Raw genomic sequence first — 26550 nt, 5'->3', positions numbered from 1 at the left:
TTAGTGGAAGCCTGTAATACATAAGGCAGGCAGTCCCCCTGCAGCCCATGGAGGTCTACAGGGGAGCAGATCTCCACCTGCAGCCCATGGAGGACCCCACACCGGAGCAGGGGGATGCCCAAAGGAGGCTGGGACCCCGTGGGAAGCCCACGCTGGGGCAGGTTCCTGGCAGGACCTGCGGATCCATGGGGAGAGGAGCCCATGCTGGAGCAGGTTTTCTGGCAGGACTTGTGACCCCGCAGGGGACCCAGGCTGGAGCAGGCTGTGCCTGAAGGACTGCAGCCCGGGGAATGGACCCATGCTGGAGCAGTTTGTGGAGGACTGTCTCCCGTGGGAGGGACCCCACGCTGGAGCAGGGGAAGAGAGTGAGGAGTCCTGCCCCTGAGGAGGAAGGAGCAGCAGAGACAACGTGTGATGGAGTCACTCCAAACCCCATTCCCCATCCGCCTGCGCTGCTGGTGGGGAGGAGGGAGAGAATTTGGGAATAAAGTTGAGCCCAGGAAGAAGGGAAGGTGTTTTAAGAATTGGGTTTATTTCTCATTATCCTACTCTGGTTTGATTGGCAAGAAATTAATTTTCCCCAAGTCGAGTGAGTGATCTCTCCCTGTCCTTATCTTGACCCACGAGCCTTTCGTTATATTTTCTCTGCCCTGCCCAGCGGAGGAGGGGAGTGACGGAGCAGCTTTGGTCAGCACCTGGCCTCCAGCCAGGGTCAACCCACCACACTACATTAAAACTACAGTATCTGTACTTTCCTCTAAAATGCCACATGACAAAAAAGGAAACATAACTGTATACTTTAAGAAGACTATCTACCAAGGAAACCCTTATTTCAGGTTTTCTGTACAATGTCCAAACAAACGTAATGAACCACAAAGTGTAGTTTTCAGAGGAGATTAGAGCCTGACTAGGCACTCATTTTCTAAGCACCACTAGGAGTTTTTAATTTAACATTTAGTATTATATGCAATAATGGAAATTAATACGATTAATTACTGTGGTGAATGGCTTCCACGTTGTACCAATGGGTTATCAACTAGTGTGTCCCAACGAGCAACCTGAAAGCTCCACAGTCCATCAAACAAAATAATTTATTTTACTTCTCATTTTCAGAAAGAAATGGAAATCTATAACCACAATGAAAGACATTGCTTCATCATGAGTAATTATTTTGACATGCACAGTTGTCATCCAGGATCCAGCTTGAATAAAGAATTCCATAGCGTTGCAAAACGATGAGGTTTATAATTTATTTATTTCATTTACAGTTAAGCAATTTGAACACTCCAAAAGAAGAACTGGGAAACAATGACATTTTTGCACTGCAGTACTGTTCTAGACCATTACTCTTTTGGTAAACAGATACAAGTTCTTTTCTGGTTATGATTTTTCTATATTGGAAAAGAGAAATAGTCATCACAAACAAAAGAGTCATTTAGGGAGCTTCAAATAGACTTCAGCTGTATAACTGCATTAAATGCTGTTATTTCATTGATCTAATTTGTGACATAATTACAGAAAACCTAGAAACAGGACATGTCTGAATATAAGCAAATTAAAATAGCTGTCTAATTTGACAAATTACATTAAAATTACATTACTTTCTTCAAATACCCATAAGTAAATGTGAAGCTACATAAATGTACACTGGTTCAATCCACTTCATTATAAATGAAGCTACATTGGAGATTTGGGGTTTTTCCATTTCATACCAATAGTTCTGATCTGCTCCTGTTCCCCATCCCACATAAAAAAAAATAAATATAATAAAATGAATAAAAAAAAAATTGCCATACTAATGATAACCTAAGACAAAACTTCTGTAAAACCCAGCTTAGTTTTGCACTGACACGCATTCACATGATCAGTTGAGTGATCCCACTAGGATCATTCAGCAGTTTACGAAAAGGAAAGATTACCTTCTCGCTTCCAGCCAAGTCTACCAGGTAAAGCTTTCCACTGAGTTTCTTCTCAGTTTCCACATTCTCTTGTTTAATATTAATGAGGAAGATACTGTGGCTCCTTGAGCTGTGTTCATTCATATCTGCAATCACATTTGAAAGGTTCTGCTTAAATGACTATAACCTGACTAGAAATTATTTTGCATCAGAGCTAGCCTATGGCTAACAAATTCAAAAGTACGAGGCAATTCACTGGAGAGTCCAGACCACTGTACTGACAGCAGTGTCTACACCAAAAACTGTAAATAAAGCTACAGAATGAGCTCCTACTTTCTCCGAGCACGACTAAATTAACCAGTTTCACAGCAAATGACAGCCTTGGGAAAAAAAGCTTTTTTCAATTTTATTTTATTCTGTCTTTTTGAAAGTTTTTTATTCCACTGAAGCAATAAAATTTGACCAGAAATAGTAAAAAATAACAACAAAAAAAGTCATAGCATAAGAATAATAAAATAAAATTTCACAGATACAGTAAGAAATAAAGGTTCTGCCCTTTTATGCTTTGTCATGACTATAGACAACTCACACAAAAAAAACCTGCTGTGATGTAACTTACACTATTTAGACACAGAACTACAATGAGGATGTACGTTCAGCATCCTGGACAGAGGAATAATTTTGAGCTGAGCAAGAGAATTTAAAGAGAAATAATAATAGTAGCAATAAAAAGAAGTTGGGCAGGTCTCAGTGCAATTGTGTGATGAGATCTCCCAATATTTTAGCAAAAGTTTTCATCAAAACCATATTATTTAAGTCAAAATTTTAGAGTGATTTTTATTGCTTATGTAATTAAAAATCCTCCTTCAACCAGGCAGCAGGTAAAACACAGGCAGCTACAGTTTCAACTTCCACTTATTCAAGTTTGACTGTAACCATGTCATGCTTGAAGTTTCATAAAGTAGCAAAAAGAAAACATTATGAATCAGTAAACCACTTCCATCTGTTTTCTCTATTTTCTCTCTCACTTTAAAATCCACTACCACCTTTCCCCATTCACATTCACAGCAATATTTATATTTATCTGAATTCCCTTTTTCTCCTCCATCTCCAAACTCATTTGTTTTCAATAAGAATTCCAAATTTGCTCCTCACCATTTCAGTCTAGGTAAAATTCATTCTCTGTCAACTTTTGTCAGAACTTTTCTGTACGCATCAAATGCAACAGGTAGTATCACAGCAAAAGGTGTATCTGGATATTTTTTGTTAAATCAGAATAGCAGCAACAATGGGAGGAAACATTACTCAGAAAAAAGAGAATACATTTCTATTAGTATGAAGAGAAAGGCATGGGGAAGCTAAAGCAACACAATATTTATCAAAGCAAGAAGGTAGAGACATGGAAGAGAAAGAAGTTGCCCACTGCATCATAAAAAATAAAATGAAATGGAAAAAAAACCCAACCAAACAATGAAAAAACCACCACCCAACAAAAACAAACACATCCCCCAAAACCCATGCCACCACCAAGATTTGAGTTACAAGCTGAGGTTCTGCCAAGCTCACTGTTTGGATCTAAGACATCTTACAGTATAAATTGGGAAACAGGACAAAGATACCTGCCCTTTTTATCACGCTAATGCTAGTAGGCTGCATGCAACACAACATCAACAAATTTGGCACGGGCTGAAGTGATTATTATGTTTTTTAATTCAGAAAGATTCGTTGGCTTTGCCATCATTGGAACTCAATCCAAGTCACTACTTCACTAGGATGACTCGCAAGAGGTAAACAGGCAGAGTCTGATAACTGCTTGGCAGTCTTTGCCTGCCATTTGACCAGTGAATTGCTCCAAGTTCTTGACTTGTAGCACAAAGTAGAATGTACGTACATTATTTCAGTTACACATAATTTCAAAATATCTATACTATGTGTAACAATACATATTTTGAAGTTTTATATAACAATACTATATAATGCCATATATTAAATTCAGGAGTTCTCAAAGCTGAAAGTCAATAAATGTTTCTGCATGCAGTGAAGCGGTAAAAAAAGTACAGCTCTAGTAATTTGAAAGCATTATAATTTGTGCATCATTACATCGTTCACATGAACAGGAAGAATCAATACACCACTAGGAAGCTACAAACACCCACACTTTATGGCCAGAAAAGCTTCCACAGAATACTTACTTGTAACAGCTACATGACGGTTCGCTTTCCCTTCATCAATGACATCCAAAACTTCTTCAGGACTAGATACAAATCTTTCTGTACAACCCTAGAAATATGCAAGTTGAAAACAGAAAAGTTTAGGAAATGTCCCAGTACTCCAAATGCCATCAGGAAGATGTCTATGTCATTAGCACTGATGAACAAAATAATTAGAAGAACCATCAACATCCAACATGATCATTAGCGAGGCAATGGACCAAAACATGCCTTTGTATGACTTTCAGGAGGAGTCCACGGGATAACTTGAGAGACAATTTTCTTTCACAACATTAAAGACTCCATCAAATCCAAACATGCAGCAGAAAAGAGCTTCTGTATGTAGACGACATGGAATGATACAGCATATATTCCTGTTACTAATTTGGGTTAGATTCCATACCCAAATTAGTTTTTCTCTCTCAAACTGTAAGACAAGATGCATAGTCCTTGTTCTCTGCCCTAATGTAATATTACTGAAGGATTTATTTTAATCAATTTTTTTTTGCCCTCACCAGGATGAGAATAAATGGAATAATATTGTACATATATTATTAAGGCTCACATATGTTCATAACAAGTATATCACATTTAAGGGAGGGCCCAGGAAGTCATAAAACAAATTCCTAACTAAACAAATCTGTTCTAAAACATTGCGAGATTACAGCATCTATGCAACAAGATATTAAAGAACAAAATTCTTCTCAAGATGTTCTCTTTCATGGCTGACATAAAACGGAATATGAATACCTAAAATTTAACACCATACTAACAAAATGTAAATGTTTGAAGTCAGGAAAATAAAGCAAACGTGATTCAAGCCCATTAATATTTCAGGAAACTGTTTAAATCCAGGGACCAATACTGCTTGAACATTCAAGACTTGAACAAGAGTTGAACCATTTCAGCAAGTGCACTGAGATACAAATGGAAATGTGTAAATAAATGCATAGGTAAGAAAGAATGAAAAACGGAGCATCAAATTTTCCTTGTACCTTAACATATGGAACTCTGTTTTTATCTTCATGTACAGCGAGGTTTGTCTTTGACACTAGAAAAAAAGATGGACATCATCAGGAATATTCCACAGGTAATAATGTGTCAACTATAGGCATGACAGACAAACACCGTGAATGTATTAAATTTGCAAATGAGAATTGTAGTCGCTTCCCACTCCTTATGAACTACAAATATTTCTGTTATATAAAACTCATTTCTTGTTCTGTCAATCTTGTGCCTGTTTCTTTAAAGTTAACTTTACGGCACAAAAGCTTTTGTTTATTGCTTGGTTTAATAAAATAAACACAGACCAAGCTGGATTTTGCCAAACCAGCAAGAATTTCAAAAGAGTCAGAAGAACTCACCGGAATTCAAAAAAGCACAAATACATGTTCCTGGTTTTGTGTTACCATTAGCATACATTTCCCTATCTTCAGACTGATTCAAACACAGACAATTCACACTTTCATTAACACACAGCACACATATACAGAGACACAAGCTGTAAGAGAGAGAGATCACTCCCAACAGACTCTACCTAACAGAGGCAAAGCAAGGGATATGTTGAACTGAATGTATTCTAAATTTAACAGAAAAACCTCAACAGAACAGTATGTACATTTTTAAATTACTGTTTTACTGTAAGAATATACAAGCCAATGAGGCTCAGACCTGCTTTGAAGTATGTAAAATTCTCTGTACTCACTGATTTATAATCAAGCTATGTAGCACTGCAGAAGTAGCTGTGCAAGAGTCAGAGATCAGATAACTTAAATTGCAAAATTCTCTTTCACAAACCCTGTCATACAGCTTAAATTTAAATCCCTCTCAAAGAACGTAACTCTTTCCCCTTAAGCGTTGATTCAAAGCACTATACCAAGCCAAAAAACACTTAAGAAATGCAGAACTTACCACATGGGAAATGCAGAACTTACCATCAAGTAGGTCCCTTATTTTGTCCAAATATATCTCAAAGTAGGAAACCTAATTAATCATAAACATTACCGATTTAAACTTTGGCAACTGAAAAGCCTCTGTACCTATATTTCCATATCTGTCAAAATAAAAAGCATCAAAGAAAAAATGAAACCCACCCCCCACATAGTTTGACTTGCATCTTTCATGTGAACATACTTGTATTTTGAATGATTTACGAGTCATTGATCTTTCTCCATTTATCAAAGATTCATCAGGAAAGTATACAAAAAAAAACTTCAGACAACTCTCATCATCCTTTTTTTTTTTTTTTTTTTAATACAGGTAAAATTGGCAAAAACATTGAACAGAATCAAGTGAATTCAACTATTATCATATCAGTACAGCTGCATCATGAGGAAGGACATTTGACAACTGTAAGAGGTATATTGATATTCACCAGCACAAAAGCAGATAGCACCTTCAGTGGTTTAACATACAAGTTACATAAGCCTAAGCAATACAGATTAAACTTTTAAATAAAGCATATGTAGAAGTTCTGTCTTGAATCAAGTCCCAAAGAAGAAACTGAAAATGAACTCTTCTGTAACAGAGACAATTGTCCTCAGGAACAAAAAAAAAAATTAAGGAGAGTGAGAATGAATGAATGACTCTCTTAATAAAAGCGTATTTGACTCACAGAAGCAAACAGAAATGTGTTAGGGGCATGGTGTCTAACCGTACCCTAAATAAACTTTATCCAGGGATTATTTAGCTAGAATAGTAGATGGCTAAATTCTAGGTATCCATAAACTCTAGCTATTTAATAAAGTATCATTTTCTCTCGTGAAAAATAAATTATGTCTGGGGTTTTTTATACTGATGAGTTGATCTTCCTATGTGACCACTGCTATTAAATACAGATATATTTTGCTTTTGTGCATTTACTTCACCTGTGTCCCCTTTAAAGCCATCCGCTGGACCAGCTCATTTCAACAGACTTAACTCACGTGCTTTATATTATCCTATTAACACACTGCTAAGGACCAACACACAGAGGTGATTACCAAGTTCCCCTCCCTGTTCTAAACAGGTCTCTATTAAAGAGGGAGAGAGAAAAAAAGATATTATTTTTCAGCGTTAGCTCAGTCATTAAAAGAGTGTGACAGTTTGGTTAAATTCTTGCTCTCAATGACAGAACTTGCATTTCTCTCAATGACAGCTCCTTGTATAATCACTCACTCATTCATTGCTATTTAGGCAGCTTTTCTGTTAAGATATTCATAAATGTCAACTACCATAGGAAACCACTGAAACAATTCAGTGCTGGCAGAACGTGATTTATGAAGTGATAATCTTCTGCCGGGACAGGAATTTACTACATCTCGTACAACGGGGTCCCCATCTGTCGGTATCCAAGTGCTATCATGTAGAATAGCAGTAGCCACAGGACAACTTTACAGATGATGATAAGAAATCAGTGTCACTTCTATGGAAGCCATTTCTATGAAAATTCAGGGGCCTCTCTTCTTAAGCAGCTCAATATTTTACAATCTAAGGTCTATTAAAATATTTAGATGACTTATTTGTACTTCGCAAGGCTGCTTCTTCTGACTGTACTTCATAAGCACCCCCACAAACAGGCACTTCTAAGAAGCTTCTCGATACAAAATGACCTAGTCCTTCCAGAAGATCAGCAGCTCATTCAGAGGTACTCTGCTATATTATTAGAATACATATACACACATGTATACCCCCAGAAGTGCTTCAAGGACTTTAATGCAAGCAGCACTAAGAAGTCACTCATCTCTAACTTCTAGGCATGAGAGGGACAGAGGAGGAGGAGAGGTCCATTCTCAGAAAGCATCACCTGGTCACAGTAGGAGAAGGGACAGTGCTTTCACATTCTACCTGTGCTCAGCTACTTAACTTTACTGAAGCCATCTAGTTATATTTTGTGTGTTTTGGGGAGGGATGACACAGAGGAATACTCATTTTTCCTGCAATCTACTGGGTAATTTTACTGATGTCTGCTTGGAAGCAAGCTGTAGCCTGACCCCCACTCTGCCAGATGGACCAATGCCCCCCCATGGCTGGCAGCTCCCCCGGAGAGTGGATGAACGGTAGGAATTAAAGGTCACTCAAAAAATTTGAGAGATCATATGGTTGGTATCAAGCTAGGGACATGGAAAAACATAGTGGCTGTTCAAATCGAGACTTAGACCACCATTTTAAGGAACCCAGACATAAGCTTTTGAGCTAAAAATTACTTTTAAATATCCTTCCGTAATTGCTCAAAGCCATCTTTCCTCCATTTCAAACCTACATATTAAGGAGGACTGTTTTCATCGTTCAGATAGGAACAACAAATCAGTATTCTCACAAACATTATGCAGATCAATGGTATTTATGGCCATAACTAGTGGGGCTGAGGCACAGTCTTTGGAGAAGCTGCAGTGAACTAAGCGTTTTCTTACCGTGTTGGCTAGCCTATCAACTCTGGTGAGAGACAAGGCAATCAACAGACTAGCAAACCTGAGCTGAAAACATGCTCAAGAAAAACTTCCGTCAAAGGCTAGTAACTAACTGTATTAGATTATTCCTAGTAAATATCCTCAGTAACGTAATGGGTTTTTGAGCTATAAAAGGCAGAAAGGAAAAATTCTGCAGCACAATGTTATAGCATGAATGCAGATTTCCCATCCAGCTCAACTTTCTTCCATCTGACCCGTTACGTAACACGTCATTCCGCATTTACCTTTATATGAAACTCCAGGTTTTCATCCATGGAATAGATGTGATCAAAGATGTCATGTGCAATTCTCGGAATGATTCCCATGAGCTGAGGGTCGTGCAGCTTCCCCTGCGGACACAGAACCAAACTGTTAACTTGGAAAGCCTTGCTCAGGTACCAGAGAGGAGCGAGCCTTGTCCAAACACACCTTCCTCCAGCAGGCCCCTATGAACGTGTCTGCTGCTCGGGGGGGCATTTGCTTGATATAAGTGCACAGAAAAGGTGGCAGAACAACTCGAAGCGTTAGCACTCCTCACCCGATGGAGCACCTATTTCTTTTGTCAGCTCCTGCCATTTGCCAAGCATGCTGTCCTGCCGCTATTTACACTGTCACTCTCTGACCAAAGAGAGATGAATAAACACAAACAAAGGTACAAATTACAGCCCGGTTCTCCCAGTTAAATCAGATATTTGGAAACATGTCAGAAACAAGAAGTATTAAAGCATTTTGTTTCTCTTTCACCACTATGCTAGAAAGCTAAAGGAAAATCTGGGTTGCGGGGATTTGGGGATTAGAATAATATATTCTGATTTGAGCTTGCTGGGCCTATTGCCAGAGAACCATGCCTTACAAACACTACTGTTCTCCATGTTAATTTGCACAACTACCTTCCTCTATTCTTTCAAGAACTGAATATTACCTAAAAACAACAATTTCCCTGGCTGCGTGGCTCCTTTTAGTTGCATTGCTCTTTTTCAAATAGCCATACACGTACAAGAAAGCTAACACCACTTGAAAACTGAATAGAAATATAAACTCGAAATAAAAACCTTTTCTGGCTATAGCATATACTGTTTTGTTATTTCCAAATGTTTTATGAAACTGCTTAAATATGCAATAATAAGTCAGTAGTCGTAAGACTCCACCAGAACATAGCATCTAGAAACTCTAATATACGTTTTGAATATATCTTTGTCTAAGTAATACTGCCCATATCAGCACAACAAAGCATCTTACTCCAAATAGTGGAAGCGAATTTTTTTATTTTTTTTTTAAATATAGTGGGTAACCATACAATTCCAAATCATGGGAAGTCAGATTTGATCTGTAATTGCTAAAGATTATTAAACACCAAATTTTTTTTGGCAAAAGAGAAAGAAAATCATACACATGTACATGTGCTTTTCAATATTATGCATGATTGTGAATGACTAGTGGGTCACATTGACCTGTTTTCCAAGTTCCTCAGCCTTTATTAGTATACTTGAACATGGTCTTCCTAGACATCACTTCCCTTATGCTAAAGCTGGTGCAAATGACAGTCAGATTCTAAGCATCAACCTAGGATGAAGGAAATTTAACACAAAGAACTGACATATTCTCTCCCTCTATGTCAAAGCCTGTATTTAGAGCAGTTACTAGGTTTCTGCCCTCAAAATACATACACATCTTGGAGAAAAAGAGGGAGGGAATATACATGAATCAGTTACATTGCTGACTGCCATCCCTATAAAGCAGCACTCAGCTGTATCTAAACTGTGAATATTTTATTTATATTACACAAATATTTATATTATACAAATAATATTACCTTCTGCAGCAGAAGCAGTTAAGTGCTATACCATATCCAACATTCTATCAAGCTTCTCAAAAACTAAAAAGTCCTTGTCATATGATACACCATTTTATTTCAGACTATGAGAATGAAAAAGAGCGTGATTAAATAAGCTAAATCCCTGATGGAGGGGAAAACTTGTTTGCACAAACGCACACTTAAAACAAACCCCAACACTTTGTTTTACCTTGGCACCACAGCCCTCAGTTCCAGCACACAGCGCTGTTATTGAACAGACTGCAATACAATTTTCACACTATCCATCCCATCTCCCTGAAGAAGTCGTTGAAAAGTTCACGGAAACCAACTGAATACCCTGTATTACTGCACGGCATTTTCCCAAAGAGGGGAAAGGAGTTTCTCCTAAACTAGGATAAACAGAGAGTTGCTGATATTTCTTCACTGCGCACAAATCCAACCAAAGGTATGTCTACGCTATAAAGTACTGCAAAATGCAGCAAAAGCAGCTATAGAACCAGAAATGCTGTAGCTTTGCAGTGCCCCCTTTTCTACAGCAGCTTTGATCAAGCTGGGTTGTTGGCTCAGCCAAAGGATGGTTTGAATGCAAAGTTGTGTTGCAGAGATTTCTGTCTGCACAGAGGTGCATCAGCTTTGGAATCACTGCATGAGGTAAACATATCCCCTAACCATTGTTGCGAAGTGGCAGCTTATAAAAGTATTTAATTAAACATGCTCCCAACCCCAACAAGCCCTGTAATAATTATGCTTTCCTTTATATAGCTTTCTCTAGCTCAGAAGAGAAATCAATCTGTAAAACATGATTGAATGTGCATGTAACTCAACCACCGTATGTACAACTTTTTGGGCTTGGGCCTTCGCAATACTTAAGTCAGTAAAAACTTTGGTGAAGCAAGATCATGTCCAACGAATACAATAAAGAAAGAGTTAAGATCTTTAAAATGCTGTCACACCAGCAGTCTGTGATGCATTGAAAAATACTCATTTTTCCTCTATTATAAATGGATTTTTATTAAAACAAGAGATGATTGCAGCAGATCCCACTATAATTTATGGAGACCATAAACTGGAAGGGAAGAGAATGGTAAAGGTAGGCTATTCACTGCAAAGCTGGAAGAAGAAAAAAACCCCACTCTCATAGATTTAGCTGTAACCTCAGAAAGAGTTTGGAGAAATGTGCTGCTGCTGCTGCCATGCTGACATTGCAGTTAGTAAACTCCCCCAAAACACCCGGACGGAGAGTTCACTGCTCATTAAAGCCTCTCATTTTAATAAGAACATTAATTTCCACATTTAAACACAGCAGGCAGGCAGTGGCTAGTGAAATGTAACATTTGAGACTGCTGTTTTATTTCAGGATGTTGGCATAATGACTACAATCTATAGGGACCTAGTATTGAAAACTGCTGTAAGGTCAAAGCCCATCAATACAATCTTATGGGCAAAAATATGTAATTCTTAAGAAGGTATCTATCCTGCTATACAGGTTGGCAAATGTTTTATCTAGCACAGGAGAAAGACCTATGTATGTCAGAAAGTCTGTCCTGGCTGTATTATACTACCGTGTCCTGTTTAAGCTTAACATTAATACTATGAAGCATTTCACAGAAAATCCTCCGTAACAGCTTTACCAAGAGGATTTACTATTTCTTCAACTTCAGACTATTTTTTTCTTCCACAACATGCTTTAGCAACTTTACAAGAGGATGTTAGGTTAAAAGGGGGATTAAAACTGAATATAGACTTGATTCCACTTTAAAATGACAGCTTTTTCTTTATGAAAGAAGCAAACCAGCCATTTTTCTACAGTCATTTTCTTTATCACAGCTTGTAATTCTCAATATAAACTGGCTTTAAGAGATCTTTCCCCATGCCATGTGGAAGCACCAGCTCAAGCCCTGCAGACATTTTGATTTAATTACATTCAGAGCTGGTGGATTACTCAGCCATTGTGCCATCTGTGAGGGCTGAGCTAGTGATTTCCCCCATCTTTGCAAGGACAGACTTAATTAGACATGAGGCATCAGTTATTGCATCCTCCAGGAAAGGAGCAACTGTGGCAATCAAACAGCAATTTCACCAGGGCCTGCTGGCTCAAGAGAATATTGCTTTCCTTCTCCTTTAACCTTCAGGTTAGGTAGGTCACCTGCGTTAGTCGTGTAGCAAAACCATCTGATGCTGTCAAACAAATGAAAGCTTATTTTTTCCTTTCATTTAGCAAAACTTTCCTGTAGACCTCCTATTTAAAGTTCACAGTTGAACTGAAATGCTCCAGGAGGCATACACTCAGCTTGTACAGCGTTGTGATGGAACAATGCTAGGCAAGGATTAAATGCTTGAACGATCCTCCTTTTGTAGCAAGAGACTAAAATATCTAACTGTCTTCTAACTGAACAGTTAAAAAAAAAAAAACAAAACACAGAGGAAAAAAACTACGCTGTCACACTTCATGTAGCAGAAATATGAACGGACTTAGGACTTCAGCCACTGGAATTTGGTATTCTCCTCCTCCAAAGCAACAATTCTCAAATTCGTGCATCTGTGCTGCAGCATGAGAGACTGGTATTCCCAGAAGGGGAGTGCAAATGAGAAAACCAATAACCAAGGCATGAATTTTTATAATCCTGCATGCAAGGGAACTCTACAGACTCTTATTAGTATTTTAATTTGTGGATTAGCAAATCTCACTCAAATCCTTTAAAATATATACATACCTAAATTTTTACAACAAATAGAGAGAAACTATTCTCGATACTTTTCATTCACCATTTGTTAGTTTACCTAGACATGTGTAGACATCTCTTGGAAAAACTTCCACATTGAAAGAAATACCACAGCTTAAAAGACAGTAGAAGCTAAACATACCCAGATCTTTATTTATATGTCACTCACAGCTGAGTGCTCCAGATAGCTGGCTTGTTCAGGTAATTGGTACACATAATTCTACTGCTGCTACCAAACTGATTTAATTTTGCCACTGTACCTCCATAGTATGCGTTTTTCCTGATGATGTCTGTCCATAGGCAAAGATTGTGCCATTGTAGCCTTCAAGAACATCTGCAAGAAGAAAAACAATTAAAACTCACATTGACATCTTAAAGCTGGATTATCAGCATCTCATAAGTCTTCTACAATGTTGAAGCTCACTTAGAAAATAGTTTGTGCAATAATGAATGGGGAAAATACGACATAACTAGCTACCTTTAGGCCAAAAAAAAATAAATTTCATAATAAAAACTAAATTAGAGAATTACAGAATTATTGACATCTCTCTTACTTTCCTGGGGGGGGGGGGGGGGGGGGGGAATCTCTCTAGACACTAGATATTATCCAATATACCTGTGCAACATGAGAAAGAGAAAACTTAATTGCCTGCATTTTAAACCATCACGCACCACAGAGAAAATTAAACAAGCTCATACTGAATATTTCTACTACTCTAACACCCCCAACAGTTCACAGCCTCATTAATTTCCAAGCTTGTCTGCAAAGCAGGAGAGCAAAGCAAGAAAAAAGTCAGATGAACAGGAATTTGCTTTATTGAAAATATACTTCTCTCAAGGCAGAATGAATAATTTTATATTGCATTAAGATATAAAAATATTCACTTTTAACTTTGTAGCGGTTAATGTCTACAGCAGCTTTCAGAAGTCCGGGAGGGTTGTAAACCAGCTGGTTCTCAGGCACAGTCCCACTTCCATTCGTTACCATTGAAAGGATTACTGGGTTGGACTCGCTCCAGGCAAGTGAATTTAAAGACTTAAGTAGGGCTACCTATTTATGCAGCTTTCATGTAAAGAAGAGTAACACTTATTATAGTTGCTGATGAAGAAGGAAGGAAACCTTCAATCTAAAACCCAGTGGTGATAACCCCATTGCTGCTCCCATCAGGCTCCTCTCAAAGACCCCCCAGAGCCCCCGGGGGCAGCGAGAAGGATGCTGGCCAGCGTGTTCTGCTCCGGGACGCCCACCTTCCCATCGTACTAGGTACCGGAGCTCTGCTACGGGCCTCCGGAGCAGAACCACCGGACGGAGATAAAGCAGCAAAGCCAGGGGGGAGGCAACAGTGCAAACATAAAAGCAAAAGGAAAGCTCGACTCTTGCAGCCTGCAGAGGGTACAGAGAACAGGCACCAAAGCCCAGCTGCCATCTGGCAGGGCAGAAAGTTCCCTGTCCACGGCCACTTCCGAACGTGTCTCCTGCTTTTAGAGTTGGCCTTCTCTGCTTCTGAAATATTTGTTACATTTCCCATCCTCTGTATCTACACTAATAGAGGCTACCAGGAGAAAAAAGTGTGTGTGTGTGTGTATTTATAGTAAATATATACACACAACTATATTATATATTATTCCATATGATGTCATACATATTACATTTACATCTTACACACACATATAATCTCCTTATTTGTATCTCTATATGTATGTTGAAGTTCCAGATAGGAAGGATAATGAAATAAGATACATTAGATAAATATAAAAAGAATGAAGAAGGAACAAGCACGAAAAAAAATCAGAGAAAAACCACAGGAAGGTGATTTCAAAGAAAAGAAATGGATAAAAAGAAAGGAAAGGGAAAGACATCTTTTTCAAAGACAACTGCTACATAGAGCCACATTTCCTACACAGCAACACTGAGTAAGGATGAAATTGGAATGAAGCCATTTAAAAATATATATACTAATTAAACACAGAATGTAACTGCTTTAAGTTGTGGCAGAACTATTTTGGAGAGCTGAAGAGGACAGACATTTCAGAGGTTGTATAGACCTCCACAGAGTACTGCTGGGTAAATTTTTCAAATCTTGACATCTAGGAGAATGACAAAGTTAGAGACTATAATTACTGTCATTCTGGTATTAACATTTTGTATGAATTTAGCATCCTCATCTGTTTATAAAAATAGAGACACTGCTTATATCTTGCTTTAGGGAAACAAAGTTTAAAATTAGTAATTATAAATAATAATTACATAGATAAAAAACCAGATGTCCAGCCATAGATGCAGCGCTATCCTGAGTTCATGCCTTCGACCCATTACTTCACCAACAGGCTTCTAAATAGGGCCAAATTCCACGTTATTGGTATTTCAAAACATTCATTCACCAGTGCTTTTCTGAAGGGAATATCTCATGGATTTTCAGTTCAACACAGAACGAACTTGAGTGGAAGGGAAGGACTACAACGACAGTAGCTTGAATGCAGGAGAAAACACCTGGTGAGCCTCGCTGCTGGCCCTCCGGCTGCACCGCGTTCACAGTCCACTCACGTGAACATTCATGTGTGCAATGTTAATGGCATTTTTTCCAATAAATCCTCAATATATACTAAGCGTTGCCTCTGGAAGACATTAAAGCATTAGCAAGAGAAAACCAGCTGCTTAGCAAATTCCTGAAGATTGTTGATGATTAAAACTTCAAACCGAATTCTGCTAGGAGCTCCACTCAACTTGCACCAATGGGTCTAGCTTGGGCGAACCAGCAGAAACATGAAGAGCAGGACCAAGGAGGTAGAGACAGAGATACACCCAAGGATCTGCAGCGTAAGAGCAGTGGCAGCAGCTCACAGGAGATAAAAGTTATACCTTGTTTTTTTAATACAGAAACATTATTTCCTTTTAAAAAGTTCATCAGGTTAATACTAAATTTCAAAATAGCCCATAGGCAAGGCAATATTTAATGCAACTGTATTTGAATTTTTTTTAATAAAACAGGGAAGCAGTCACATTTAACCTTTGAGGCTACAACCAGTTGTAAGTACTCCCTATCTATTGTGTATAGAAGGTTCCACCTTTGTTGGCCAGCAAGGAAGGAAAATATTTGTGTTTGGACTTTTTTATTCTGAACTAAAATCTAGCTGGAAGTTGGAAAAGAAGGTTTGTTCATTATCCTCTTTAGATGAAAGCCAGGCACATGGGGAAGATGAGCTAAAATGTCTGGAAGGTGAACTGAGTAGAGTTTCAAAGGTGTTTAGGCACCAAAAAATATATACAATTGTCCTGGAGGGGGTGGTTCAGAAACCCTCGAGCAAACATGTGCAACTCCTGTTTGTTTCTAAAATACCACCTAGCATCCAAATACCTTTGTATTTCCAGGACAGTTAAACAGAATCTAAGAGTTCACTACTACTATTTCCCCTTTTGCCAAACTTTGTTAAGAAAAGGGGAAAAGGGGAAGAAAAGGGGAAAGGGGGAAAGGGGAAAAGGGGAAAAGAAAAGTTTTGATTTAAAAAAAAAAAAAAAAAAAGGCTTATTATCTCCAGGTGAATGCAAGGTACAATGTCAGCTCTATACTGGTACACAGCCTAGGGGGAAAATAACCTGATTAATCAACTGTTATGTAAGAAACTTGCTCAGAATTTGCATCAATGCATATACTAAAGATACATTCTGCTTGAGGAAGCATAGATAAGAAATTTACCTTCCCATTTAGCAAAAAATACCTTATTCTATAAAAAAAAATAGTCCTTTGCATCACCTGCAGTTAAAAAAAGTCAGTGGTCTCAGTAGTCGAAGAGGTTATTTTTGTTGGAAGGCTTTCCACCTTATGACAGTTAATATACCATCTGTCAACTGAATAAAGAGAGAAGACAGTCCCAGACAGAAACAGCCTGCACAAAACTTAAGGGGGAGGGAGGGAGAGGGGAAAAAAACAGATGAACAAAGTGACCGAACAAAGATCAGTTGGGACTTTTACGTAACTCATAACAAACAAAAAAAGTCCAAGTGCTTTTCTTAATTCCTGGTCCCGCTCTCCCCACAATGATTTTCAGTTTGATTTACTCTCCCCACAAAAGCCAGCTACTCAACTCAGCCACTGAACTGCTGCCAGATGGCCTTTTTCCTGACGAGGACAGACAGGACAAGTAGCAACGGTCTAAAACTGTAGCCCTTGTGCTGGGGCTACAACCCAGACTCGCTCAGGCTGGGGACCCAGAAAGCCTTTCCAGCAGCACCCAAGTGCCCAGCAGAGCTCTGCAACAAACAGCCAAGGGTGGCTGTGGAGTGAAGACCTTTCAAATGGACCACGGACAAGTACAGGAGTCTTAATGGCAAGAAGAAAGACCAAATGGCTTTACAGAAGTCCTCCACAGCCTCATTTCTACGACCAAATTTTTAGCTCTATACTTACCTTTTCCATCTCTAAGCTTTCTAGTTCTGCGACTCAGCATTTAAGGCCCGTATTTGTAACCAGAATAGAAAGTCAATACACTACCCATTGACAGATCAACCCCACTGCCCAAAAAATCATTCAAGCAATTTTCTCCTCCTCAGAGGACACACAAATGTGCAGATGTTCACACGTGCACTAACGCGCTCAAAGCTTCAGTGCTCAGCAATAGCTTGGGCCATTATATATTCTCCCCACAATGTAATTGTAGGAAAGATGCAAAATCCGGATACAGACATCCATCTGTGTAGACTGAGAAGACAAAGCTGTTTTCTGGCAATAGAGAGCAGTGGGAAACAAAGCAAAAGTGATGGCAATCATACACTATTGTTCCCTTTCAGATTTAGTGGTATTTCTTAGTTTGGTTAAAAAATGCAAACACAAGTTCTCAAACTGTGGTCACATGCACCAGTGACGATTCCCCACACACTTCCACTACTGGTACTTCTACCCTTGGGAGTACCTTGAACAAACACCATCCCAGTGCCCACCCTGATGCAAATTGCTGTAACACACAGATTTCTTCTCCTCCTCTAAATTAATCTCCTTGTTTCTCATATTTCTCACGTATGGAATGTGAAATACTTCGACTTAGTCATTGAGCTGTTTACTTAAACCTAATCCCATTTCTTCTTTAGTGAAAAAAACCTCATTTAGATCATTCTTACTGTCAACATAGTTATTATAACCATTGTTTTAGAGACTGTTAGGCCAGCTGGCATTTTCTGTAATAACGTTAATCACAATGAAACCATCAGCCATTTCATGGGAGTATAATGAAATCTGATAACAAATGGTAACCTTGAAAAGCTATCTAAAAAAGTCTTAAAGATTTAAATAGCGCTCCAAGTTGTAATGCAGTCAGCTCATATTTCCATGTAGTAAATTACATTGTTCCAGTCTATCAGAAACAGCCCAGTCCATTTCACATTCTTCACTTTATTAGGCTTTAAACTGGAAATTAAACATAAGGAAATGTAAGCCCAGAGCTCAAGAACACCACTCCGGTAATGCTGTGCTCTCTCTCCCTCCCTGTCTCATACTCTCCTTCTCTCCCTCCTCTCCCTTTCTCTCCCTCTCCATCACTCCCCTCCTCTCACTCCCTCTTTCTCTCCTTCTCTTTTTTTTTCCCATTTCTCCTTCTCTTTTCCTTTCTTCTGCACCCTCCCCCCCATCAAACTTGCCTTTCAAGTTATCTAGATGGTCCAAGTTAACACGCATGTAAAGGTATGTTTGACTTTGGAAAATATTTGCCTTTCTATTTGGTTAATGAAGAAGACTTAGTCACTGATTTAGGTCTTCCAAATTGCTCTCAAACGGGATTTTATTTCTCTCACCATTTTCAGAGGAAACCAACTTCCACAGGGGATATAAATACCCTCCACAAGTCTACAAACAGCGATGTGCTGCTTCTGTTGGTACACACTGTAGTATTGAAACAGTTCCCCAAACTTCAAAAGTCGAGTGGCATGTCAGCAACCCGAACTAATGATTTCTAAGCTTTACAACTCCAATCCCACCAGTTTTTATTGAAGGCTTACTCGTCTGAAGTCAGAATTGCCATAATTAGGCTCCCCTCTGAGAAGAAGCAGCTGAAATCTTATGACTCATTTCCTCTCTCCAACATCAAATAATTTTGCTTCTACTCCTCACCCCCAATCATCTAGACTACACACATGTTGGTTTGCTCGAGGCTGTCCGAGTGAGCCAACCAATTTCCCCCAGAACAGAACCCAGAGTTTGCAGCAGGGCTGCTCACCCCAGGGACCTCTCCCCACCGGCAGGCACACAAGCTCTCAGCAGATCCAGCTCCATGCCTGAAACGCTACTGAGTCCTTCAACGCTGCTTCAGCAACTCCTGCTGAAACCCCAAATCTCTCATGCCACATAAATTCCACAGCGTTCAATGTGCAGCCTTGTGTTGCCATACAAGCACAACTCTGACCACCTCTGACACAACTACCACTGTCTACATACTTTTATTCAAAAATAAAAACTGAGGATCAGGTCTTGGGGGGCACAGGGACGCCACAGAAGGCCAGGGAACAACTAGGCCAGGTACTGCTCGTAAACCCCGAGACGCTGTAGCAGTTGCAATACCGTCGTGGATGGACTATCCAGCATCAGAACCAAGTGGGAGGTCCAAGGGTGATTTGGGAGGCAGGGGAAGTATGGCAAGCAATTGAAATGCACCCAAAAAGTTTGATTCCCAAGTTATAATCTTGAAATTTCAACAGTTTATGAAGGTTTTGTTTTAAACAAATAGGGTGCTATCCAATGGCCACTTGTGTTCTCATTTCATTTTTAAATGCAAGCTATCTGCATGCAAAGCAGCTACAAAACCAGTGCCTTCTACATTTTCCCTTTAATGGTCCATCCTCCCATTCAAAGACATGCTCATCCTGTACTGAACAGTCTCACGCTGCATGAAGAACATGCTTTTTGTTGCTTATCATATATCACAAAAAGGAAGTATTTGTGTGGAACAACAGTCACACACAAGGAGAAAGTAAGGCACTACTGCAATTCCTTCAGCTCTTTTTCCTTTTTTTTTTTGTTGTTTGTTTGGGTTTTTTGGGTTGGGTTTTTTACACAGACAAGTCCTTAGAAAAGGAAATGCTTGGACTTACTAATTACTAAACTCCCATACAGACATCTAAACATTTATTATCCTGTCTTTAAACAGCTTGAGGGGACAGGGAGACAACTTTTTCCCTCCACCCAAGCAGGAATGAACAAAGACAACACCTACCTTTAACAATCTGCTTGGCACAGGCATTATAAACTTGTTCCTGGGTTGTATTAGGAGGTAACACTCTATCAAAGACATACGGCTTCCCTTGCTGCAAACAAAAGAGAAACTCTGTAAGATAAAGAGCATTTAAAACAGTTTATAGACCCCATTTAACAGGCAACCCGAAATGCAGCATTTACTACAAAGGAAGCCATTCAGTGCAATGGAGATGACAATATTTTGTTGACTAAACAGATGTGACATCTCCTGTGTTCCAAACCCATCTTTTCTATAGCTGGCAAATAAAACACAGCATATGTTTTCTGTGTGTTCACATTTGGGTCAGCAGCTACAGTTGCAGGAAACAATAAGCTGAAATACCAGCAATTGAAAGTTGATTATTTTCTTCCTCTCCTAGGAGTTAAGAGGGAATAGCCATGTAGATATTTGCAAAAGATTTGTTGTTTTTTACTGCAAACTAGTGAAAGCTGTGGTGTGAGAAACAGCAATCAGACCTGAGAGAAGCAGAAGTTTGCTGGGCAGGGGTGGCCCGGCACAGTCCAAGCATGGTCCGAGCACACTAAGTGTTCCTTCAGCAGAAATAGCCTGGTTTCATTCCTATGCTAAACATGCAAACATGTGTCGGTAAAACCATAGGTTAGACCCAAACCAGGCAGTCCAGTCGACTGTTGTGCTGCCCTAAGCTTGTATTTTATTCAGAAATTGTCATGATTTCTATCCTTAGTACAATAAATAACAAGATGCCATGCGGAAAGAGCTCTAAAGTGACGTTTTGAAGAGGATCAGAGCCATTTCCAGGTTGTGAACCACCACTGTCTCACCACAGACACTGAGCTGCCCTAATTCCCAGGTGACAGCACGACTGACGCTTACTCATATGTATATACGGTGTAGCACAACCTGCACATCACTTCCAGAAAATTTTGATTCCTCTTGGTAGCGAGTATAATTGGTTACAAGAGAAACACGTATTAGCAATCCAAAAAATAGGTTTGCATGACACATGAAAGGCAAATCAATTCTTAGGACAGCAGTTCAGCTCCTTACAACTCAAAAACAAGCAAGACATTTGCATTTAAAATACGATTCCTTTATTTAAAGTTACACTAAGCGGACGTGTAACATCTTTCTCATCTCCCATCAAAGCCTGTAATATTCCCCTTCGAAGATGTGACACCTGCTCCAAGAACAGCATAACAAGGGCTTCAAAGCAAACTGCAAGGTGGCTGGATACCCAATGCAGGAGTCTTGTTCTGTTGAGTTGATGTGCCATTTCTGCCATTTGCAGCCAGCTGTTCAAATGCTGTGCTCAATTAGCCATCTTTGTCACACTTTGATTTTACTTCAAGCAGATCATAAGCTTACACTTGCCTGCTCCTTAAACTTGGGTACTTAACAGCCACAGGGGAAAAATATGACAGAGTTGCATTCCCCTGCAATGCGTGTTCTTCATGTTTCATCCCAGAATTTCAGATCTCAAGGATAAGAAGGCAATTTATAAATTGTTTAGTAAATAATTCATGGTCTTCTGTTGGCATGGGGTGAACACTGGGCCATGCAAGCACCCCACTTGGTAAGACACAAGCCCAAAGAAGCAACTCAGACTGACATCACCAATGCAGCCCCAGCCCGTAATCCCCACCCGCAGCAGCCCCTGCCCCCAGGAGAGTGGTGGGACTGCTGGGAGCACCCAGCTGGCACCTACCCCAAATTCTGTCTCTCCGCAGCTTTCCACGGACAGTGCACGTTGCATGGCTCTCAGCTAGACAAAGCTCTTCGCTCCCAGGATGAGAAGGGCTGCCCAGCCCTCCTGTAACTATTCTGGAACAATTTCTCAAATGGACTTTTTACCTACTTACCCCCATTTTGCTTATTCCAAGCACTAGACAATAAGCCCTAATGCAAGAGGCCAAAAAACACACGGACACACAACCTCAGCCATCCACTTATCCCATTTATTTCCTTCATGCCTGAGTTGAGGCTTATTAGCTAAGCAATGTGAGAGAGCAGCAGAGAGCGATGCCAGTACATCATCCTACCATGGCAAACACAGCACTCCAGGCAAACATTGCTCTGGTGCAATCAATCCAGCTCTTCTACTGAGCTCTGAACAAGTATAATGTCAGAGAGCCCCAAAAAACAATCTCATCATAATTGTGCTGCATGCAGCTGAAAAAGACACTGGCTGCAACTGTTACTTATCTGCCAAACTGAAAAGCCACAAATGTAAAGCAGCCATTCACAAACGTGCTACATAGGTCAAATGTCTTCCTTGGGATTTTTGTTCTGGGAAGCTAAAAGACTGAACACCCATCACTGATATCTGAAGAAAACAAATGAATGTGAAGGATCACAAAGCATCAGTCACCAACCACACAAAATGAGCATGCTCCATTATCCAGCAGCACTTATGGGTTTTTAGGGAGGCTTTTTGTGCTTCATCTCCACGTTGATCTTGGACAAAGACAACTCAAGGCTCACGCTCCCTTCCGCAAAGGAGAGTACGATGACTGGACACAGACCCTGTCTATCCTCAGTTTGAGAGGTTAAACTTCTTTTGCTCTACCACCGCGTCTCCTCTGCCCGAAATCCTCTCAGTCCTGATCAACCCTCTCCTCCCCACCTACACCACCAGCTGCACTCCATGCTCCTTCAGCTCCTCCTCCTCCTCCTCCTTTCTTTGTTCAGAAGATCCTGCTTGGGTCTCTGATGTTGGAGAAATGTTGGGCATACCTCCCGAGTCACCCCACTCACCTTGTTCAGCTTTCTGACCGTTCCATCCCACCAGCTCTCCTTGGAGTCCTCCTCGCCACCATCCCCACCCAGCTCCTGGTAGCAGGCTGTGACCTTCACCGCCTCTCCCACTGGCTTGTCCCTCACCCCTTCCATGTCTCAGCAGGGCAGCCCACAGACCCACTCTGCACGTGTCCCACAGGAACTCGCCCTTAGCTTGTAGTGGCTGGAGGAGACCACACCTTATACAGGGAGAAGATGCCCAGCCTGAAGGAAAGCTGTGGCAATTCATCTGCCAAGATACTGTTAAGATAGAAGATTTTTCTCTGGAGGAAACTATGGATTTGGGGTTTTCTTTTGGTTTTGTTTTGGAGGGTGTTATTGTTATAAGCTCTTCATTTTTGACAGACCTTCCTCAAAGGAAGCAAAAAGCCATATCCATCCTACAAAGGCAACATGCTGGCAGATCCAAAGGTTTTGCTCCAAAACAGAGAGGGAGGGTGAGCAAGCATGAACATCACCTTATTTTTAGCATGTTCCCAAGCAGTACTTTTCCTCCTATTGTCATCTTCAGAAATAACACAACTGCTTTTTTTTTTTTTTTCCAAATGTAACTCACCTTGAATTAAGTACCAAAATCAGGAAGATTTCAGCTTTATTAGAGCTTATTCAAGAAAGTAATAAGCAGCTAGAAATAAAGTGTTATTTTCTGAGTTGATGCCAACAGCTTTATCTGTGCACCTCCTCCATACATTATTTTCCAAACTTTCTCATTATATGCAATGTATTACCTCTCATACATAAATCACATCTTCCTTCCCATGCCATTACTTCCTACAGTCCCCCTGACAATCTGTTCCATTAACTTATGCCATTGCTGCATAATGGCTAGGATAAGTGCTCTGGTCCACCCACACAATTCCTGTTGAAGTTGTATTGACAGTAAGATAGATTCTGTTCTGGCCCTTCAATAACACAAAGAATACTATTCATATGTATTACCAATTATTATTTCACCAGCTTTATGTTTAGAGTTTCCTACCAAGTTTACAGGCTTGGCATTTAAAAAAAACCTGAGGATTTCACAAGCACAAAAAGGTTCTCAACCATAAACGCATGTCCTTCCAAAACCATCATTTTACAAGCAACATCACAGAGCAGTACTATAACTGGAAGCTAATACAGTCTCAAAGATAACCAAATACATCTCCTGTTTAAAAAAAAATCTCTACCCCCCCCCCCCCCCAAATTCCACATAGACAGGAAATGAGAAGCGGTCAGTGCTTAGAGCTGCATGCTGCCTAATGCAATTTCATGATTAATTCCCTGTGATCTTCAGACATTCAGGGTCAACTCCACCAGTGTCTCTGCAGGTTATGATGCTAAGAAAGATGACACCTGACTTTCAGGCATTTGAGCTCGGAGGCAGAAACCACAGTCCAAGGTCCATCCCCAAAGTGCCTTATAAAAACCATGGGCAAGGTGAGATGGCTTAGAACAGAATTTCCAACAGTCAGCATGTAGCTCAGATATATAATTGCTAAAGTAGAAAGGAAGAAGAGAGAATACAAAATGCTGAGTTTCTTTGCTTTTTTTGTGGCTGTGAGGAGACATTTGAGTCAGATGAGGAATTACAGCCTCCTATGAAACCATCCCATAGAATTAGAGATACCACCCAGATTCATCCCAGGACAGATGCAAGTTTATTCTGCTTGAGCAGAAAATAGCTGTGAGCAAGTTATATGACGACTGGCGGTTGTGAATATGCCTAGTGCAGTTCTGACCCCAAATATACAAGCTCTGCTGATGGCGGAGGTGAAGTTCATTCATACTTGCCTGCAAATACTGTGCCAGTACATCCTCGAGAGAGGTATCGTTTCAAACAAGACTCAAGAAGAGGTTACGCCTTCATTTTTATAAGACAGAAAACCAGCCATCAGTACATCCAAGGCTCATCTCCACACATCCCAGGGAGCATAGAAGCACAGGGGCAGACAGGGGACCCAAATGGCCGACTCCAGGAAGAGGCATCCTGACAGGGCTCCTGCCAAGGCTATGTCTGGAGAGCATCTGCCCCACGGTCCAGGTGTGAAAGCTGTCAAGATGGCTCTCAGGATCACCTTTCAGACTGCTTAGTGGTATAGCACACATAATGGGATGCAGGGGAAGAACATTTCAGGATTGCACAAGAGTTAGGGGATGATGGGGGGGGGAGGGGGGGGGGGGATGGACACACAAAGGAAAGGAAAGGGGGGGATGCGGGTGATTTAGGGAGGAACAAACATGTAAGCAAGCTGTTGGACACTATGCTTGTCTGGCCATGCCCCACACCCGATCAGCACAGGCCTATCTTATAGAATCATAGAATTGTTTAGGTTGGCAAAGACCTTAAAGGGTATCAAGTTCAACTGTAAGCCTAACACTGCCAAGTCCACCACTAAACCACGTCCCTAAGTGCCACGTCTACATATCTTCTAAATACCTCCAGGGATGGCGACTCAACCACTTCCCTGGGCAGCCTGTTCCAGTGCTTGACCACCCTTCCAGTGAAGAAATTGTTCCTAATATCCAATCTGAACCTCCCCTGCCGCAACTTGAGGCCATTTCCTCGCGTCCTATCGCTAGTTACTCAATAGAAGAGACCAGCACCCACCTCACTACACCCTCCTTTCAGGTAGTTGTAGGGAGCGATCAGGTCTCCCCTCAGCCTCCTTTTCTCCAGACTGAACAACCCCAGTTCCCTCAGCCGCTCCTCATAAGACTTGTGCTCCAGGCCCCTCACCAACTCGGTTGCCCTTCTCTGGACACGCTCCAGCACTTCAGTGTCTTTCCCGTAGTGAGGGGCCCCAAACCGAACACACGACTCGAGGTGCGGCCTCACCAGTGCCCAGTACAGGGGGACAATCCCTGCCCTAGTCCTGCTGGCCACACTATTTCTTATACAGGCCAGGATGCCATTGGCCTTCTTGGCCGCTTCTTCTTGGCATCATCTTACTAAATTCCTTCCAAACTCTTTCTGGGTGAGGGAGCTCATTCTGTGTGCATGCATGCGTATGGGGGTCTAAGCACCAGGAACTGAAGTGGGACCACAGGTCACAAGGTCTGTGTGTCCGTGTTGTCAGCTGCATCTCTGTGCAAGGAGGTCTGGAAAGGGGCTCAGCCTCACCTCTGCCAGGCTGCCAGATTTGGCTCTTCCTAACAGCCGACAGTTAGGGCACTCAGGTGAAAGGGGCAGCCAGATCGTGTGTACAGGGTCCCTCTCATTCATCTTAGTCCCCTGACCCCTCAGAAGGCAGAAATGTTCTTTTCTCCACAACCAGGTCAAATAAAGGCATCGCCCTTACCCCTGTAAAAGGGGTGCATCAGTCATGCAATCATCAGCCGATAGCTCAGGAAAATTTTTGGTCCCTGCAGAAACGAAAGTGCCAAATCACATGGTTCAGTTTATCAGATAAATCATTTGGCAAACCGTGACTCTGCTGAAACCTCTGTCATTATTATTCTGGCTCTCTATTCAAGTCAAAGAGTTTTATTGATGCGGTT

General features: G+C 40.6%; 1 protein-coding gene across 3 annotated transcripts in view; it reads right to left on the bottom strand.

The window, feature by feature from the left end:
• KIF5C (kinesin family member 5C) overlaps positions 1-26550 on the bottom strand; it is an 89745-nt gene that overhangs the window by 42730 nt on the left and 20465 nt on the right. For 2 of the 3 annotated variants that reach the window (XM_049808773.1, XM_049808764.1), the window contains exons 2-8: positions 20272-20362; positions 13335-13408; positions 8781-8885; positions 6043-6091; positions 5104-5159; positions 4091-4178; positions 1920-2044 (exon numbers count right to left, since the gene is read on the bottom strand). In XM_049808773.1, the coding sequence (XP_049664730.1) occupies positions 1920-2044; positions 4091-4178; positions 5104-5159; positions 6043-6091; positions 8781-8885; positions 13335-13408; positions 20272-20362 (588 nt within the window). Of the gene's footprint in view, positions 1-1919; positions 2045-4090; positions 4179-5103; positions 5160-6042; positions 6092-8780; positions 8886-8964; positions 9159-13334; positions 13409-20271; positions 20363-26550 lie in introns of those variants that run through there. The other variant, XM_049808782.1, reaches the window with a different exon arrangement.

This window comes from Accipiter gentilis, chromosome 1 (assembly GCF_929443795.1).
Source record: "Accipiter gentilis chromosome 1, bAccGen1.1, whole genome shotgun sequence".
NCBI lineage: Eukaryota > Metazoa > Chordata > Aves > Accipitriformes > Accipitridae > Astur > Astur gentilis.
Note: the sequence above shows the minus strand (reverse complement) of the source record. Positions and strands in the feature narration are given on the sequence as shown.